The 21,587-nt window shown below is 34.3% G+C and overlaps 1 protein-coding gene across 1 annotated transcript in view; it reads left to right on the top strand.

Annotated features, from left to right (window-relative positions):
• CATSPERT (catsper channel auxiliary subunit tau) overlaps positions 1 to 19,178 on the top strand; it is a 100,589-nt gene extending 81,411 nt beyond the window's left edge. The window contains exons 14-15 of the mRNA XM_039844443.1: positions 10,910 to 10,984; positions 18,721 to 19,178. Of these exons, the coding sequence (XP_039700377.1) occupies positions 10,910 to 10,984; positions 18,721 to 19,005 (360 nt within the window). The 3' untranslated portion in view covers positions 19,006 to 19,178. The remainder of the gene's footprint in view (positions 1 to 10,909; positions 10,985 to 18,720) is intronic.
• The last annotated feature ends 2,409 nt before the right edge of the window (positions 19,179 to 21,587 follow it).

Below are 21,587 nucleotides of genomic sequence, written 5' to 3'. Positions count from 1 at the left end.
AGTTCTAGAACAAATTCTTGAAAGTCTAAGCTAACTGCTTCACAAACAAGTTGCAGAATCCTCAGAATTCTATGGTAATTAAACTATGAAGTTGTTTTAAGTTAAAAGAAGAGTTGTTTTGTGAACCAAGGTAGACAGTGTGATAAAGAAATGCAGTATTTTGAGACAAACTGCTAGAGTGCTAATCTAAATTGGAAAGGACTAACATGTCTTTGAACTCATAGCTGAGTCAGGTGACAGTCTTTCAATAGTTCCTTCACATTTTTAGAGCCCTTCATAAATTAAGACATTTCAGATATGGCTTAATTAGTTTCTATTTAAACCCTGACAATGACAGGATGCTAAAACATTCTCCCAAAGGTCAGGTGGCAAGAAAGGTGGGGATGGATGAGGATTTAACTTTACCCAGCGATGAAAGGCAGTATTTGGTGATGGTAAGAGAACTAGTATGAAATAGTAAAAAGAGCTTGGATTTTACAGGCAGAAATATCTAGATTCAAGTCCAGATTCTTCCACTTTCATAGTCATTTAACTCTGATTATTTTAGTTTTTAATTTGAAGGATAAAAATGATAGCTTGATATTTTAATTTGTATTTTCCTGATTATTAATGAGAGTGAATATTTACATGTTTATTATCCATTTGTATTTCTGTTATTTGACTTTTACAATTTCTTCCCATATTTACAAATTGGGTTGTATCTGTTTATGAGACTGTTTTACATATTTTGAATAACAATACTTTGTTATCTATGATGTTTTTTATCTATGATTTTTTTACTTTTTGGTTGTCCTTACAGAAATTTAAAATTTTTATGTTGTTAAATCTGATACCTTTTCTTTTGCAAATCTTAGTGTATCTTGTTTAGGAGGTCTTTCCTCTCAGCAAGATTGTGTCAGTATTCTCCTCGATGTTTTTTGAGTATATGCTTTTTGTTTATATTTAATCCATTTGTACTTTATTATTTCTTGTATCAGGTAAGAATCTACTTTTACCAAAATGGATAGACAGTTGTCTCAACACTATTTATTAATTGTCTTTATAGTTAACATTTCTGTCTGTCAGTACCCTTCTTGAGGATATCATCCCTGCCCCAACTCCAATCCTTGGTATATATAGCTGGAAAATCTGACACTCTGCCTCTGTGGCTACAAGGATGACCATATAATTTGATAAAAGACTATTAAGTAAAGAAGTCTTTAGTTCTTTATATCAAGAGCTAGCAGTGGTCATTTTTCTACCGAGAGAAAATGCCTAAGAAAGCCAACAGAAAAGGGAACAAAGAGATGAAAAGATAGTGGCTTGGTCACATCGAGTCTCTGGAACTAGATCTTCTAGTTATATGAGCCAATACATTTATTTCTTTTTTTAATGAAGTATTTTATTTCTAAAGCAAACACCATAAAATGTATTGTCTTTAAAGTTAAATAGGTACATTATATTTTAAGGCTGATTATATTTAAATGTCACCTCATCCTTGAGCCAAGAAATGAAGGAAGAAGGGAGCAACTGGGACCTAGTACTTAGAAGAGTACCTGGTTTATAGTATTTGCTCCTTATGTTTTAATTAATTAATGACAAATTCATAGAAAAAATTAAGGCATACCTTTAAAATAAAATTAAGAGAATGAGAAAAAATTCTAAATGTGTAAAATAAATAAATTTTTAAATGATAGGATTTACTATATGAAGTCAACATTATATGGAATGTCCACTCTAAGAACAAATTGAGCATAATTTTGGCATTAATATCTTACCCCTTTTCAGGAAAAAATTAGCAAAGCCCTTATTCAGGTGTGGCTTGAGTGGTCTACATTTTAGAACCTTTAAAACCAATTGTAAAAATAGCAAATGAGACGACATCAAACTTAAAAATGTTTGTGTATCAAAGAAGACAATCAACAGAGTAAAAAGGCAACCTACACAGTGGAGAAAATATTTGTAAATCATATATCTGATAAAGAGTAAATATCCAGAATGTATAAGGAACTTCTTTAACTCAACAACATAAAAACAAATAACCCAATTTTAAAAGGGGCTAAAGACTTGAATAGATAATTCTCCAAAGAAAATATACACATAGCCAACAAGTATATGAAATGATACTCGCTGTCACAAATTATCAGAGAAATACAAATCAAAACCACAATGAGATATCTCATACTGGTTGGGATGGCTGTTACCCAAAAAACAAAAGACAAGTGTTGGCAAGGATGTGGAGAAACTGAAACTCTTGTGCCCTGTTGATGGGAGGTAAAATTGTGCAGCTGCTATGGAAAACAGTATGGAGGTTCCATAAAAAATTAAAAGTAGAGTTACCATATGATCCAGCAACCCCATTTCTGCGTATACATCCAAATAATTCAAAACAGGATCTCAAAGAGATATTTGCACACCCATGTTCATTGCAGCATTATTCACAATAGCCAAGAGGTGAAAGCAGTCCAAATGTCCATTAACAGGTGAATGGATAAAGAAAATGTGGTATATACAAACAATAGAATAATATTATGTAGTCTTTTAAAAGAAGGAAATCATGCCACATGCTACAACATGAATAAACTTCAAAGACATTGTTCTAAGCGAAATAAGCCCGTCACGAAAGGACAGATATGTATGATTCTACTTATATTTCCATATAACCCTCATCTTGTCATTTCTGTATATATTTAGCTGAACATAAGTTTAAACTAATGTTTCTGACTCGATTCCAGTATCATAGCCTCGATTCCAGTATCTAGCCTTCCTTTCTTGTTTGTCTGTAACGTAACTTCTCTTTCCAACAGTGAGAAATCTGGCTCTCGTCATTCATTATCCATTTTCTTATTTAATCAACCCCTATATACATGCAAAGCAGTTTCAGAATTACTAACTTGTACTATATCCATAAAGAACAGATTTACCTACTAGAGTATGTGTAGTGTTTATGTACAGTCCATTTTATCTTTAGCCTTACAATTTCCAGTCAAAACATTCAAAGTTACCAAGGCCAGTTTCTTTTTTCTCCTGCCTCCTTCAGTGTAGTTATATCTTACATTTGTAATACAGTTAAATCCATTTGTCACTGTGTTATTTCTCAGTCCCCAACATCCTGTGTTTTATTGTTTTGATTTTAGTTTGCATAGATTAATGTTTACTCTTTGTGAAATACAGTTCAATGGATTGTGACAGATACGTAGTCATGTATTTTAATTATTTAAATAATTTTAAAAATTGTCTATTTAAATTTTCTCATTCCATTTCAGTCAGTTTTGCAGAAAGACTTCCCTGTATGCCACCAACATTTTCCCAGACTGCTTATTATGATCAACTAGCCCTATTGTTCTGCATCTTAATTTTTCACTTAATATCACATTGTTCATACACTACTTCATTACTTTAAATGGCTAAAGTGTTTTTATTGTATTAATATAGCCAGTAATTTTATTGCAAGCTACTTTATTAGTGCCTTAATACATTAACTCATTAAACCCTCACAACAATCCTGCGAGGTAGCTATATTTATTTAATATGTGTGAAAATTAAGGATAGAGGGGCTAATTGATTCATTTAAGGACACTTAACCATCGAGTGGTAAATCTGGGTTTTGAACATCGGCAGACTGGCTCTGGAGTCAGTGCTGCAAACCACTAAATTCTACTATTTCCCATTGGAAGCCTGCACAACAATTATTTAATCAATGCCCTATTAAGAATATCTTTTATTATTTTTTTACATTTTAAAACCCTTTTTAAAATTAAAGCTATACCTACATAGCCCTACAAAATTCAATCTGCACAGAAAGGTGTAAAATGAAAAGTAAAAGTTATCCTTCCCTGCCCTTAACCACACTACCAGTCTTGCTTCCCAAGACAATTACTTTTAACAGTTTGCTTTATAGTTCTTCCAGTAAGTTTCATTATAGTTTTAAATTAGGTAGTTGAAATTCCTATTTAATTTACCATCTTATCAACCTCAGGCAAAATGTGTTGATATCACACACTGAAAAATGAGTGATTTAGAGTATTTATAATATTTCAAACCTACCTTCTACAACTTTTCTTCTCAGTCTTATTAGACATTACTTTTTATTTTTCTAATGGTTGTATGTAATGCTTTGAGAAATATATTTAAAATATTTCTTGGTGTGTAAACCGATGGACATTGTCTACCAATTTCGTACAATGATTGATGAAAAAGATTTTTTTAAAAGGTTTCATTTTCCTATGTCCTCCATCTACTAACTCTTTTATTCACATTTTGTAACTTCTTTGTCAAGGTTTCTAAGACTTACATTTGTTATGTTGCTGTAGTTAAATCTTCCATGCTTTGTTTATAGACTGAGTCTATTTTAAATTCAAGAAAATTCATTTATAGATTATTATAATTTAAATATTATTGACTGCTCTGCCAAATAATGTATATGATAGATCATGAAAAGTAAATGTCACACTTCCTCATCTAGCCAAAATGGAATTACAGGGACCTGATTTACCTTTATACCTTAAACAATAAGAAAAACAGAAAAAAATATATGGAAAACTGTTTTTCAGAAATTGGAAAGAAGGCAGCATGACACTATGATTTCTTAGAGAAGGGGACAATGTGAGCCTTACAATTGCACCAATTTACTGCCTGACGGCAGCAGCACCAAGAGGGGAAACTAAAATGGAGCTTTGAGGTCTCACTGAGGTGAGGAAACAGAGATTGGAGTTTAGTGGGCAGAGGCAGAATTTGTGCAGTAGAATACCAAAGAAGAAGGAATTATAGAGCAAGATTCTTTAAATCTTTGGCTGAGTACTGATTTGAGCAGTGAACTACTGAAGGCAAGAGAAAGAACCACTGGAAAGGATTAGGTAGAAAATTTGAAGAACTCACATAGCCAGAAATAAATCATTCCCCATATGCCAGACTGGAAAGACTCAACGCATGTGACAGCAAGTAGAAAGCCATCACCTTAGTAGACAGGCTGTGAGCCCTACACTAAAGGCTTCTCTAGACAATGCCCCCACTCCCCGCAATAAAGCCTTAAATGCAAGCTTTAAAAGAATTTAACAAATATCAAGTAACTTAAATGTTTATCAAAATAAAATCAAACACTATAGTAAAGAAGAAAACAAAATCTAGCAACCAAAAATTGTAAAATTCACAATTCTCAACATCAAATAAAAAATTACAGGCATTCAAAAAAGCAAGAAGATATGACCCATAATGCAGGGAAAAGTCAGTCAATAGAAATAGACCTGGAAATAACAGAGGAGATGGAACTAACAGAAAATGGTGTTAAAAAAAATGATGTTGAAAAATGGTGTTAACACCGATGTTCATAGCAGCATTATTCACAGTGGCCAGGACATGGAAGCAACTGAAGTGTCCTATGATAGATGATTGGCTAAAGAAGTTGTGATACATATATACAATTAAATATTACTCAACCATAAGAAGAGATGAAATACTGCCATTTGCGACAACATGGATGGACCTCAAGATAATCATGCTAAGTGAAATAAGCCAGACAGAAAAAGTTGAAAATCACATGATATCACTTACATGTGGGATATAAATCTAAAAGCAACAAATGAACAGGACAAACAAACAGAGACTCATGGACATGGACTATAGACTAGTGGTTACCAGAGGACTATAGAGTAGTGGTTACTAGTGGGGTGGGGAGGAGGAGGAGGTTAGATGGGGTAAAGGAGAGTCAAATATAGGGGGGGAGGGGGAGGAAGAAGTGGGTAAAAGGGATCAAATATATGGTGGCTGAAGGAAACTGGACTGTGGGTGGTAAACACAATAGAATATACAGATGTCAAATGATAATGTACCCCTGAAAATTACATAATTGTATTAACTGTTACCCCAATGAACATAATTAAAAAAAGAAAATGGTGTTAAATGGTGCTATAAATATAATTCAGATGTTCAAAAAGGTAGAGTAAACATAAGCATAATTAGAGAAATGAATGGTAAAAATAGATCGAATGGAATTTTTAGAGATGAAAAATGAAACATCTAAAAAGGATCATGACCTTTATGGGATTAACAGCAGATTAGATGCTGCAGAATAAATGATCCATGAACCAGAAGACAGGATTAGAAACTATACAAAATAAAGCACATGGAGAAAAAAGGTTAAAAAATAAATAAACAGAGCATCTATAACGTATGTGAAAATACCAAGCGGGATAACATATATGTAATTGGAGACTCATAGGGAGGGAAAACTGAAAAATGTATTTGAAGAAATAATGGCCAAAATTTTTTTCATTTTGATAAAAACTATAAACCCATAGATTCAAGAAGCTCAATGAATCCCAAGGAGAATAAAACTTAAGAAAACCATGCTAAGACATATCATAATCACATTGCTGAAAACCTTAAGACACTTGTGAGGAAATAGGGAGGGCGAGCCACATTTATTAGAGAAACAAATATAGCAGAAGACTTCTTGTTAGAGATCACACAAGGCAGATTGCTATGGAACATCTTTAAAGTAATGAAAGGAAAAAAAATCAACCTAGAATTCTTTAACCAGTGATGACATCTTTCAAAATAGAAGGTAAAATAATATTTTTTCAACAAAAACCGAGAGAATTCACCTCAAGAAATGTTAAAGGGGAGTGATATCCACACAATGGTCAACTAAGTAAGAAGCTCCAAGTTCTTGTTTCCCTGAATGAAAAAACAACCAGAAGCTGTCAGAACCAACTTCATAGGAGCTTGGGAAACAAAGGTCTACGGCAACCAGCAAAATATCCAATCAAGAAAAAGCCATCTTCAGAATGGTAGGAATTTGTGGCATTTTTATCCACTCTTGCTCTGTCCCCTCCCAGGATGGCATCACTTAGTCTTGAGCAGTCACATCTCAGTTCCCAGTTCTCTTTCTTCACTGAAGTTGAGAGAACACAGCAGACCCTGCTTACTGTGTGTGTTTGAACCTGGCTTGTGGATACTTGAAGGACTGACTGGTTCATCTCTGTCTCATGTAACTTGGAATACAGGTGGGAAAAGCAGTGGGCACTGGTCATAAACACTACAAGGATACTATAAAACCACAGATACTTGGGTTAAGAGATTCTGGGAAGAGATATATGATAGACTATATTAATGTCCAGAGAAGTTAGTTTTTTTGTAAACAGATTCAACTTTTCAGTTATTACAAATCTATTCAGATTGTTTCTTCTTGAGTCAGTTCTAGCAGTTTGGCTCTTTTAAGGGATTTGTCCATTTTATCTAAGTTTTCCAATTTATTGGCTACAAATGCTCATAGTACTCTCATAATCCTTTATATTTCTGTAAAACTGATCATACTATCCCATTTTCATTTCTGATTTTAGTAAGATTGAGTCTTTTTTTATTTGTTAGTTTTGTTGATCTTTTTGAAGAATCAACTTTTTTGGTTTCATTGCTTTTCTCTATTGCCTTTCAATTTCCATTTTACTTATCTCCACTCTAGTCTTTACTATTTCCTTCCTTCTAGCTTTGTTTAGTTTGCTTTTCTCATTCTAGTTCTGTAAGGTGTAAAGTTAGGTTGTTGATTTGAGATCTTTCTCTTATTTTAATGTAAATGTTTATAGCTATAAATTTTTCTCTTGGCACTGATCTTACTGTATCCCATAAGTTTTGGTATATTGTGCTTTCACTTTCATTTATCTCAAGGTATTTTCTAATTTCTCTTGTTAGTCTTTGATCCATTGGTTCGGGATGTTTAAATTTCTACATATTTGTGATTTCTAGGTTTTTCTTCTATTATCGATTTCTAGCTTCATTCTATTATGGAAGAATAGACTCGGTGTATGTGAAGTTGTTGGATCAGTTTAGATGTATGTTTAGTTATGAGTAACTAAAAACTTAGTTCCTTAAATAATGGTACAGTGGTTTCCTGATGTCATCAGGAACCTAGTTTCCCTTTCTTTTCGGACAGCTGTCCTCATCATGTGCATGTTACTGTAGGGTAACGTAAAATGGACTCTATTTCCAGGCATCACAGTCTATTTCAGGTAGGAAGAAGGAAACAGACAAGGATCAGTCAGCGACCTGTCAGCTGAGTCTGCCTCTATTATAAGATACACTCTCAGAAACTTTCCTAACAATTTGCAATTATATGTAATGTAGTTGGCCAGAACCTTTCACATGGCCACTGCTGTCTTCAAAGGAGGCTGGAACGTGTAGCTTTTTAAATAGGGGACTTTTTTGTCCTCTAAAAATTTGAGATTTTTGACATAATAGGTATTTTAGGAAGGCAACTATCAGTCTCTGTCACAGAGCATAAGAAACTAGTTAGGAGACTATTTGGGGAAGAGATGATGGTGGCTTGTACTATGTTGGTAGTGGAGTTGATGGTGATATGTGATTGGATACTTGAGATATTTTGAAGGCAGCAGCCATAGGACATAATGCTGGATTTGATATAAAAAAGCAGAAGGAAGAGAGAAATAAAGGGTGACACTCAGGTTTCTGGCCTAACAATTTAGTATTTAATAGCATCATTAACTGAAATGAGGAAAAATAGAGAAAGGCCAATATTTGTGGGTTTTTATGGGAGGAGGGGTGCAAAGTGGTAATCTATAATTCTATTTTGTATACATTAAATTCAAGATGCCTATTATACAGCCAAGTGGAGGTAATCCCCTTTTGAGTGTCTCTGAGGGTCTTTTCCAAGGGTCACCCTCCTCCCGCCCACAGTCCTCAGAAATATCTCTGTGTACTGGAGTTAGTTCTGTCTGATCTTATTGATTCTTCACTTACATGTATTAATTTTCCTCACATATCTGGCGAACTTCGTCGGCTCATTTTATCTTTGTGAATGAAGGAATGAATATGTTGGTTGTATGGGTATGCTCTGTGTGACAAGCAGGCTTCCCTGAGAGGTGTGTGGAGATGGAAGCAGGCAAGCAGAATGGCTGGGCATCCTCCAGCATTTCCTAGGAACCAACGTGTTTCTCTCCTAAATGGAACTTCCTTTCCTTTCTTTTTATCCCTCTGCTGTAGAAATGTGAGTGACAGAAAGTTCTACTCTGCTTCTCTGTCAAGACTCAGAATTCATATAGGATATCCACCTAGACAAATGGCGTATCTTTTTTAGAGAGCAGAGTTTTTTTTTGTTTGTTTGTTTTTTAACGTTGGGTGGGTGATTGGGGAAGGACAATGCTGCCAGCAGTGTATGCTCTATGTGTACTGAGAAAGAGAATAGATGAAGAAGGGCCCAAGTGATGCAGCTACAAAGTGTCATCTGATTGTCTTTGTATATGCTGGCCTTAAATTTATTGCTTCTCAGGTCCACCTGTTTTCTGTTGTTTAAGGCTCTGATTTTCTTGATGGGCGTTCCATTAAGTCAGTCTTACCTGCTTTCATATTTTCTGAATTTCTCAACTTTCTGGATCCTGGTGTCTCCCCTTATTGATTTCCAGTGTTGCCATGGGATTTTTAAAAAGATATTATTTTATGTTCATTTACCAGAACCTTGAACCTAAATCCACATGCTCAGTTTACCATTTTGAAGCTCCTGTATTGGTTTGTTTAACCTTCAGGTTTGTACACCTGAAAATTATATAATTGTACACCTGAAAATTATATAATTGTATAATTATATAATTGTATTAACCAATGTTACCCCAATAAACGTAATTAAAAATTAAAAAATTAAAAAAAGAATAAAATCATGTCGTTAACCACTTAATATTAATAAACACTTAAAATAACTTTATAACTTTAAGTGTTCATTAATACTAAGCGGTTAATAACATGACCTATAAAGTTATTTTAAGTGTTTATTAATATTAAACAGTATTAACTACTTAATATTACTGATAGGGGGAAACTAGACTTTTGGGGGTGAGCACACAATACGTATGTACAGATGTGAAATTATAATGTTGTACACCTAAAACTTATAATGTTATAAACCAATGTTACCTCAGTAAAAAAAGACAATTTTTAAAAAAGTATTTCTCATGAAAACATCATTCATTGAACTTTTACTTCAACTAGCTTGATATATAAGGAACCCCCTAGGAACTAAAGGAGATGATGCATAGGAAAGTGGTTTGTGCCAGCAGTGTATGTATTCTCCGTATGCACGGAGAACGGTGATGAAGAAGGACCCACGGGATCCAGCTACAAAGTGTTCTACAAAGAGATGGTGTCAAGTTCTCTCCAGATGAGCTGGCAGTGTGGATGCACATTATGATGCTTCCAAAGGTCCAGTCTTCCTCACTGCAGTCTTCATTGTGTGGTGTGAGGAGCATCAAATGAAAATTCAGGACACCTAGGATTTAGGCTACATTTAATCATCTGCGTAATTTGGGGTAATTGACTTCAACTTCAGATTCTTGTGTAAAACAAGGAGTAGGACTGGATTATCTCTAAAGTACTCTCCATCTCTAAAAATTTGATGGTTCTGTGATTCTATAATTGTTCCTATACACCTTGACTTAGCACCAAGTGCTTCTTTTAGGCTACAGTGTTAAGTATTCATTTAACAATTACAGGCCGAGAATCATTGAAACTGCTGTTTCAGTGTAATATCAAATGCCAATTATTATCTAAAGCATTTCACAACCTTTTAAAATTAGATTATGTTCTGACAATTTTATTTTCTACTTTTGTTTCTGCTTGAAGTTGCTGTGCATTGTTTTGATTTTACAAATTCGGAGCTCCAGTGGAGCAGTCGGTTAGTGTGCAGTACTTATATGATTTTACAGATACAAGAGAATGAATATTATAATATCAAGGAAGCTAAGATTACATATGTGTGTATACAGATTTATTTAATAATTGGCAGAGTAAAGTACAGTAGTTAAGAGAAAAATACTTATTTAGGTTTAAAAATTTTTTGTATCTTTAATAACTATTGAAGGATTAAGTTATCTTGGGAGATATGCTTGTATTCTAAGCAGTCTAAAATTAAAACTTCTCTTTTTATAAGGTGGCTTTTTCAGAAAAAGAACACATCGTACCATCTTTAAGATCAGAATATATAGATTTCCAACCAAAATATCAGGTGAGTCCTGATTTATCCTATCTCAGTATCTATTATACTTAAATACTAGGTTTCTCTAATATATTATGTAATTCAGTGGTTCCAAACATGATTACTCATTAGAAACACCTGGCCATCTTTTAAAAAATACATATTCCTAGGTCCCATCTCTGACCTAATGAATCTCAATCTGGAAATAGAGCCTAGGAATCTTTACTTCTCAAAAACCTGAGAGGATTCTTAAACTGTCACCTCAGTATCAACTATCTTTTGAAAACCGGTTATAATAAATTGTATGCATTAAAATGAAGCTTGAACCACTAAGTTGATGTAACTAAAACACATTCTAGGCTGATTATTTAACATTTTGCTTTTTCAACTGAGAAATGTAGAAGTTGTATGAACAAAGGGTTTGTGTAAGAGGGTTCATTTTGGAAGGCTATTTCAGTGATAAAATAGCTTGATCTCAGAGCTACAAAACTGCCTAGGGATAGTAACACTGAAATTTCACTGTGATCCAAAATATTTTGTACTACTGTCTCTGAACCATTTCTGAGGCATATATAGTATTCATCAAAAAGCAAGATTCTACTGCTAAGGGCTGAGTGGAGCCTATCATTACTGTTGAAACTCTCAGACTTAAATGCAGATAATATATGCCCCCAAGTCAGCTTTTAAACAAGATTTATGATAGTTTTTATGGGATATCTGCTACTTGCTTGACATTTTAAAAAATGTCCTGCATTGATACTAAAATGGTAAATATTTATATGGATAGGACTTAGATCTTGATGTTAGCTATTGTCTAAGCAAATGTAGCTAACACTGGAAATTGAATTCTTTGAAAACTGTTAATGAGTGCCTTTTAAGTATTTGTAAGTATTCTAGGTAGCAAAAAGCTTTTGGACACAAAATAGTACCAGAGTTAGGAATTTGAAAATTTTGCACTAAAATTCTTATTAATATTCCAATTTCAAATATTTTAAAAATAATTAAAGTTAGTTTTCTTTGTAGAAGTTAGGAGGATGAATAGATAAATTCATAGATTGCTCAAAGAAAATTAGCTAGAAAATTTACTATAAATGCAAGATAAATGTTACAAAATTTCTTATCTTTTTTTTTTTTTTAATATTACAGTTCTTGAACTCCAACATCAAGGATGGTTTTGATCCTTTTCTAAGGAATTTAAACAACAAAATGTCAGTTGGAAAAAGGAAGGACCAAGATATGTGCAAATGTAGAGACATTTTAAGTGCAGACATTGTAGAGCTTGAAGACCAAGACCCTCCTCACCCAACACACTCAAAAAGCACAAGCCCTATTAAGGAAATCTGGCCGCATGGTTTTGATAGTGCCACAATGAAGACTGTAGACACTAAGAAAAAGTTAATCCATGATCCTGCTATCATCACAATAAAGACTTTAAGTACTAAGGATAAGTTAAAGGAAAGACTACCAAATGTATCTTTGCCAAACTTTGAAGGAGTATCATCACTGACTGAAAATGTAAATGTACATGCATGTCGCCTCTCAAAATCATTAAGTTTTACTTCCCACATAGAAAACTTAAAACAATCAATGGTACTCAAGTCAATTTTAAGTAAAAATCTGCAAGACCTTTCAGATAAATTATTTTCTCAAACAGAAGTTTCTGTGGACACTGAAGCAAGAAAGAAAAGTCATAGTTCTCCGCTTCTAAGTGTTCGTGATAACCCATTAAGTAATTTGGAAGACGACATGTCTGACAAAGTCCAAGGTTTAAATAACTGGCTTTCAAAAGGAGACATTTTAAATTCAGAGTCTTTTATAAGTCCAGTAATCAAAGATATTTCTGTAGATTCACTTTCAGAAAGTGGATCAGGAAATTCTCCAGAAGCAGAAAGGGAACTTGTCTCCAAAAAATACTTAGAGGCTAGTGAGATAGCTTTTTCAATTAAAAAAAAAAGTAGTTTCAAAAAGAAACATTTAGAAAGTGAAGTTTCTAGCTCCAAATTACGTGATTTTGTTATAAAACAAATATTCACTGTGCCAGCGTTCTCCAAGCTGAAGATAGGAGTGGAAGAATCGAGGGAGACACAGATGAACTCGCAGGATCAATATCCCGCAGCTTGGGAGAGTTTATCTTCAGATATTCTAGTTCACAGTGGAGAAAACGATGGTGAAATAGAATTGCCAGAGGACAAATCTGTTATAAGCCAAATAATAGAAGCATTTCCTGTAGATACTCTTTTAGAATCTGGGATAATCAAAGTGATAGAATTAAATAAAGAACACCAGAAGAGTTCCTTGCTGCATACAGAGACAGCCTTTGCTGAAGAAAAGCCAAAGGACTCCACAGAGGATTATTTAGAAATCAAAAGCAAAACAGATCCTCTTTCAAAGCAGATAATACCTACCATTCCCAAAGAAACCACTTCTTTTTTTAACAGAGTTGAATTTATAGACAATGGCCAAAATATATCCCCAGAAAATTCAAAGTCTCAGTCAACACCAGATAAAAACACAGATTTGCCAAGTAATGGTCAGAGGCTGGATAGAGAAGAAAATGATATAAGTCCTACCTTAGAAAATTTAAGTAACTTATTAATGGATAAATATAATGAGTCAGATATAATAATGTTAAAATCTTTTTTGAAAAACATATTTAACGTTTTTTTTAAATATAATCTGGCTGAAAGGGGACAACCAGAAAAAGAATTAGAAAGACTGATTCAACATCCTTTTCCAAATAATACAAAAGACCCTGAAGAAACCAAAGAGAATTTTGATAAAGCGGATAAATTAAGGGGAAAACCTAGTTTGAGTCCAAAGCTGCGTATATTTCTAGAAGAACTCTCAGAGTCAGAAATAGAAAATTTTAAATCTGAATTAAGTAAACACATCCAGCATTACCTTGTAGAAAGACTTTCAGAATCAGGACTTGTCACCAGAGAGGACTTAACAAAAATCTATCAAAATCTGTATTTGATGAATGAGGAAGCAGAACCAAAAGGGCAAAATGTTTTTCTGGAGAAATATTCAGAAACTGTAAAAGAAACCATGTCTTTTGTAAATAACTTTAATCATCATTTCATAGATAAACATTTGGAAATAAAGCTAAGATCTTTTTTAAATGAAATTCTCCAAAACTATTTCCTAAAAAACCTTTCAGAAAGCAGTTTTTCTAAAGAGACAGAATCTGAACCTATACACTCAAACACATCTTCTCTAAGAACTGAAAGTGCTTCAGTATCTTTTCAAGAGTTAGGACAAAGTATTTCAAGGGGGAGTTTTGGTAGAAGGCTTGAAGTAAACATGAAGTACCCTTTAAATAAATTTCTGCAAAGCTATCTCACAGCTTTATCAGAAAATGAACTATTAGATCTAAAAGGTGATTTAAGCAAATACCTTCAGAGACTTTTTACAGAAAAACTTTCACAATCAGGACTAATCACTGAAAAGCAATTAGAGGGAATCAGCCACCATATAAATTTGAATATTTCTAGTTCTACACCATTAAAATATATAAAGCCAGATTTATCTTTTAGAGATGAAAATCCGTTTATGGATGAGCATTCAGAAAAGCAAAATAAATATTCAAAAATTGTTCATAAAACCACTTTACCAAAAGTTCCTGAGAAAAGCCTTGTAGAAACAGAACTGACCAGAAAGGAAGAAAAAGAATATTTTTTCTTACAAAATATTCAAGAAAATCCATCAATAATTAGAGAACAGAAAAAATATCATCTTAAAGAAGGAGCTAAAACTCTGACTTTAATTAAAGTACAAACTTCTTCCAACAAAAATACCCAGGCAATTCCATTAAAGAAGTCATCAGAAAGACTTACAGATATAGTGTTTAAGAAAGGAAAGAAAGAACATGGTTTCATGCAGCTTCCTCAAGCAGAAAATTTTGATTTTAAAACAGAGATTCAGGACCCACATAATTTAAGTGGTAAATCAAAAATAACTCAATCAAATGTCTGCTTTGAAAGGACACTAAAAATGATGCCCCTTGAAAAAAAGCATAACATCTATAAATTGATGGTACAGGAAAAACCTGAAGTGCTTTCACCACATCCAAGAATTCCTTTTTGCAAAATGCCAAATGAAGATGAAGAATACGTAAATAAATTCACTTTTTCTTCCAGGCAGAATAACAGTTTAACTCATTTCAATTCAGAGGCTGGTGAAAACTCAAAATTAGACCGGTATTGTCAGAGAATGAAAGGATATAATAATAACAATAAAAAACATTTAATAACATTTTCGCATTATGAAAAAGAAATACAAGCTCTTTATATAAAACCAAGTGAAATTTACAATGAAAAATGTGCCACGGTCCTTGCATCACAATTGTTTAAAGTTGTGGAAGCTCAGAAAAAATCAAAACCATTCCTCTTCCCAGAAGTATTAAAGAAAGAATATCTAAAGCCCAAGGTCCAAAAAGAAAGAAACCATGTCAGCAAACAAAAAAAGTCATTTAACAAGATAGTTAAGATACTACCAACTGCACCACCCACCACAAGGATTCTAAAGAAATCTGTTCCAAGGACATTGCTTCATTGGACTGCAAGAAGAACTGTACATGTAATAATGTTTTTCTAAGTCTTCTACCTCTGTATTTTGCAAAGTTCTGTAAATAATCTACTTTAGAGTATTTATGTCTGCATGCAAGAGTGTGTGTAACCTTCATTGCTCCAAGATGTACAGGCCTCCAAATTTAAAAAATTCTTCTGACATTCAGATATCACTTTACCTGATTCAAAATGCAATCACAAAATCAGGGGGCTGTTAACCCACTTAGTACCTTTGTTTAAAATAGGTAAAGGGCATCCCCTCTGGAGTATAAATTAGAAAAAGGCATCCTTTTCTCTGGGAAGATTTTGCAGGCTGACCCAGCCGGGAGTCAGGGCACACAGCCTTGTCTCAAAAACTGGTAGGATTTTAGCCCCTACTCACCCCTCAGCCAGGGGCTGTTGTACAAACACAACCTGGACAACCAACTATTGGCAGTGGCTGTATACTATGGAAACATAGCTGGGATTTTTCTTTTCATGCAGATTTAAGTATAAATATGTAGTTTCTCTTCAGGTCACTCAATTATCTTTGTTTCAGTAAAAAAAGATATTATATGCCAGTTATTCTGCTAAGCATGAGGGTATGCAAAATGTACAATCTATTGGATTATGAATTGCAAAATTTTATTTTTTTTACATTTTTTAATTTTTATTTTTCAATTAGAGTTGACATTCAATATTTATATTAGTTTCAGGTGTACAGCATAGTGTTTAGACATTTATGTAATTTACAAAGTGATACCCTCTGATAAGTCTAGTAGCAACCTGGTACCATACATAATTATTACAATATCATTGACCGTATTCCCTATGCTGTACTTCACATCCCTATGACTATTTTTTAACTACAAATTTGTACTTCTTAATCCCTTCACCATTTTCACCCAACCCTCCTTCCACCTAGCAATCCCCATTTTGTTCTCTATCTGTAAATGCGTTTTCATTTTGTTTATTTTGTTTGGATTCCACATATAAGTGAAGTCATATGGTATTTGGCTTTCTCTGACTTATTTCACTTAGCATAATACCCTCTAGGTCCATCCATGTCATTGCAAATGATAAGATTTCATTTTTTTTTTTTTATGGCTGAGTAATAATAGTTCATTGCATATATATGTACCACGACTTCTTTATTCAGTATTCAGTTGTCTATTGATAGGCACTTAGGTTGCCATATCTTGACTATTGTAAATAGTGCTGCAGGGAACATAGGGGTTCAATTGTAAAATTTTAATTTAACTTCTGTTCTTCTTTTACCACCACTCCACTGCTATATCATGTGCTGACAAATTTGGGAATTCAAATCTATTTTTAATGACATGAAACAAGAAGGTAAATCTGCTGCTAGACTTTATACAAACCATTCTAAAGAAAGTTAGAATCTAGGAATGGAAGAGACTTAATTTTCTGGACCATTGCTTTTATTTGTTAGTATATATAAATAGGCATGACCTACAATTGGGAAAACTCATATTCTAAAATGACGTATTGATAATTTGATGTGCGTAATTCCACCTTTGAATGATAAAATAGATCTAATTTCAGAATAGTTGCTTTGAATTGTTTTTCCATAATAAAGCAAATATTTAGCTTTAGCAAATAGTAAAGCAAATTAGTAGCTGGGTAAATATTAACATAGCTTATACTCTCAACTTTGGATCTAAATTCAGTAATTTCGTATTGAGTGAGTGAATGTGCGCACAATGAATAGGAAGTAGAAGATGGGTTCATAGTTTTTGGGGAAGGAAGGACTTTCTGAAGTTCTTTCATATCACTTTTTCAAACAAAATGAGAAACAGTGTTTACGTTGTATGAGATCATATAGGGTCTTAGAACCCTTATCCTGAGAATGGGCAATGGAGAGAGAGTCATCTTTATTTCCCTCTGTTAAACCAGTGGTACCTAAACTTTTCTCTCCACTGACACTGACAACAGAAAATTGCAGGGTTAGAGAGACTTTTTCAGATTATCAGGTAGACTTGCTCATCTAATTCTCCAGGAATCTCCCAAAGGAACCAAAACAGAAGAAACTGAGTTGTAGGAGCATCCAGAAACATAACTAGTAGTAGGGGTCTCCATGTACTCCCACTGGCACTCTAGCAATCAGTTATATCAACTGCGAAGCAAAATATATATTACAAGTGTAGTAGAAATTCCCCTAATGATGTGGCTTACCTAATTGCTTCATCTCTGTGAGGGAAGAAAAAGAATGTTTCCTTGCCCTCTGCAAAGCCAGGCAAAAATGTAAAGTAGGTCGAATTTGCTTTTTGACTCTTCTTACCTCCTTTTATGTAAATCTCTTTATTGCCATCTAATTCTTCTCAGTCCTGCTTAACCTCTTGCAGCCTTCTAATTCTAATAATCCAGTCCCACTTTCTCTGCAAAAGAAAGCAACCCATTCCTTTGGTGTGGCATCTCAATGAAATGTTAAGGAACAAGCTGCTCACACTGCAGAGGAAACTAGTTTACACTAATTTGAGAATGACTACTAGCTCCATGCCCTCTTAGGGGCACTTGTAGATTATTATATTTTTATTATAAAACATAGCCATATTATTTAAATGAAAAAAGACAAAAAGGAAAACAAAGCCTATAATCCCACCACCCTAATACGCCCATCATGTTTTTAAAATTATTTTGGTATATAGCCTTCCAGTTATTTTTCTGAATGTTTTACTTACTCTCAGAATGTACACAAATTTAACTATTTCAATAGAAACATCATAACCATATCCTTAGATGCCGGGCACTCTCTAAAGATGTTTATTAACTTCTAAGGAATGAAAGTTTGGATAATATAAAAAGTAAAATATGAGCGTTCATAATTTGCCCTTGGGGTTAAGGACGATGTATTTTGGAGAATAATTATAGAATAGGCTAGCTGGCTTTGCCTAGGAGTCTGACCCGTGAGGACAGCTCCCCTGAATTTTTACAGTTTCCAGCTTTATATCTTCCACCCCTTTTGAAATAACAGATCTTGCAAACAATAAGGTTTCTTTTGTTGTTGTTAAGCATGGTTTCTATAGCAGTTTCTAATGAGAGGCATTGGGTGTAGGGTCTGAATTTGGGGACTGCCTATAAAACATCTGATGCTCTCATTCTTTAACTGTTGATATTATAAACTTTAGTCCTTATAAATTTAAAATATACTTTTAAGAAACCTAACTCACCAACCTGATTTTTTATTTTATTATTTAGGATTGTTTGGATAAATCTGAGGATTTACGTGGGACCTCGTTTCAGCATCTTGAAAAAGCAAAATCAAGAGCAAGGCTTTCAGGAAAGAGCTCAGATGACAACCATTATCGGTTAAAACACACTGCAAGACCATACACTGCTCCAGAGGTTAGCAAACGACGAGAAAGCTACTCTGGAAAACGTACAAATCCTCGGATGGTTTCAGCAGGTTTAGTTCATTTAAACGTAACAGTTCCAGATTATGAAATCCAAAAAATGCGGCCCCCTCCAAAATTAAAATGTTGAAAATGTTCACTCATTTGTGCTATCCAATTGTTAAACAGTTCAGAATGATATGCGAGGCCAACAGTCGGAATATTTCTCCAATTAACAAAATGGTTTGGTGATGTGTCCTTTTGTATGATGGAAGTCAGCAGCCAAATTTCATCTTGTTAGAACCATTTTGTTTTAATTAAAATGAAAAGAAACAGTTTTTGATGTAAAAGTGTTTTTTTTTATGAACCACAGGGAACAAACCCAGAAATACACATTCAGTTCATATTCATAAGTAAAGTTTTATTCCCAGCTTTTCCTTTTTTTCACTATGTAACAATATCATTCCAACCATAGTCCTCTGGTTTCCCAAGTCATGTCATGCTCTAAATTATCCCTGTCTGTCCAGTTTCAAGTTCTCTATTTGTCAGTGTTTCTATTTTGTAATGAATATACATTTACTCTTCAGCTTTAGTTATATTTCTAGATTCAGCGGAATGCAATTCTCTGGGTCTAAAAAACTTCTGTTAATTTTAGTATCACTGGATATTACAACTTTTTACACTATAAAGATAATAAGAGATTTAATACGAGTTCCTGAGTCACCACCTACACTGGAGTGACTTTCTAACTTACTTGAAAAACTATGAAAGGGCCTCTTTAACAACATGAAACTCAGCTGCATAAAATTGTAGAAACTGCATAAAATTTACCTAGCTAAATCAACCTAGGATTTAAATCAGAAACTTCTGAGAGTTGGTTCCATTCCTATCAAGTACAGTACTTGCATCTTGTTGAACTTTGGTACACTTTAAAGTAGCAAAAATTTACAGAATTACTGTTAGTTTCAATTTTATCCCATAAATCATAGACTATGGGGTTTAAATAGATTGGCTAATGGAAAACATAATTCCTGATCATTCAATTACGGGTATTATCGAGGCAGTAATTTTTTTTTGGAGACCAAGAATTTCTAGTAATCCTCAAAGTTGTCAGTACTTGTATCAGTCAGTGTAACTGGGAAGACACAAATAACTGGGTCTTTCAAGAAGAAACACAGGGAACTGGCTTCGTGGGTGATGGAACTAAGGTTAAGAAACCAAAAGGGACGGTGAGGGAATCTAGAGATTAGCAAGAACAGGAGATGCGACCACCCGTAAGATAGAAGAGACAGCAGAAGCAAGTGGTATTACCAGAGTCCTAAAGCCAGAAGACAAAGAAGATACAGACACTGCCAGGGCCACCACAAGAAACGAGTGGGGCAAAGGTGAGAAATACCATGTTTCTTCTCTCCCCTCCTGTCCTCTGATTTTCCATGATCGCCTCCCTGGAAACCAGAGTGAAAGTATGTGGGGGATGGGTGGAGAAATGGATTTAAGAGCTGACCGACAATTGACTGGCAGTTTGTACAAAGAAAACCACTGATATGGCTTGCAGTGAAGGAGGAAATATTTACTAGTAAGAAATCTCGAATCCCTTTGCTTCATTAAACTTTTAATGGCAATACTATGACAAAGAGTTAAAAACTTCCTATCATGGAAATCTCTCAAATTGTTGTTGTTGTTGTTGTTTAAGAATTCTCATAACCTTTATTCAAGGTTGAATTCCTTAAATTTATTAAATGTCCATAATATGCCAAACACTGCTAAACACTGGTGAATACAACAATATTCTAAAGGAGTCCAGTCTATTTGGACATAAACACAGGAGTGATTATACTAGGGCCATGTAAGAGCTGTTCGGGTAAAGTACTATGAAAGTTCATAGGAGGGTATTTTAGCTAACGTGACTCTGCTTCTGGGTCCTTCAGAAAGCAGACACCGAGATGATTAGATGTGTGGTTGGCAGAATAATGATCCTCCAAACAAATCCACATCCTAATCCCAGGAACCTGTGAATATATTATCTTATGAGGCAAAAGGGACTTTGCAACTGTGATTAAGGATCTTGAGTTGGGGAGCGCATCCTGGGCTCAATGTAATTGTAAGAGCCCTTATAAGAGAAGGCAGAAGGGTAAATTTGAGAAAGAGATGTGATCACTGAAATAAATAGAAATTGGAGTAATGCTGGCCCATGAAACAAAGGGAGGCAGGCAGCCTCCAGAAACTGGAAAAGGCAGCAGATTCTATCCCAGAGCCTCCAGAAGGAACATAGCCCTGCCAACCCATTTGAAACTTCTGAACTCCAGAACCATAAAATAAAATTGTGTTATTTTAAGCCACTAAGTTCGTGGCAATTTGTTACAACAGCGATAGAAAACTAATACAGCAAGCAAGGAGCCTACTGGTGCAAAATTTAAGACACTCTCAGGGTGAGGCTAACAGTCGAGTACAGTATCTAATGGCAGTATGTCAATTTGACTGGGCTACAGGGTGCCCAGATATTTGGTCAAACATTATTCTGGAGGAAATTAACATCTAACTCTGTAGACTGAATAAAGCAGATTGCCCTCCTTGATGTGGGTGGGCCTCACCAGTTCAAGGCCTGAAAAGGCTTGACTGCCTTCAGCCTGGGACATCAGCTTTTCTCTGCCTTTGGACTCAAACTGAAATATCAGCTCTTACTGGGTCCTGAGACGGCCACCCTATAAACTGGAACAACACCGTTGTTTCTCC

Source organism: Pteropus medius, unplaced genomic scaffold, assembly GCF_902729225.1.
Source record: "Pteropus medius unplaced genomic scaffold, Ma_sr-lr_union100, whole genome shotgun sequence".
Lineage (NCBI taxonomy): Eukaryota > Metazoa > Chordata > Mammalia > Chiroptera > Pteropodidae > Pteropus > Pteropus medius.
The sequence above is the reverse complement of the archived record's forward strand: the minus strand, read 5'-3'. Positions and strand labels throughout refer to the sequence as shown.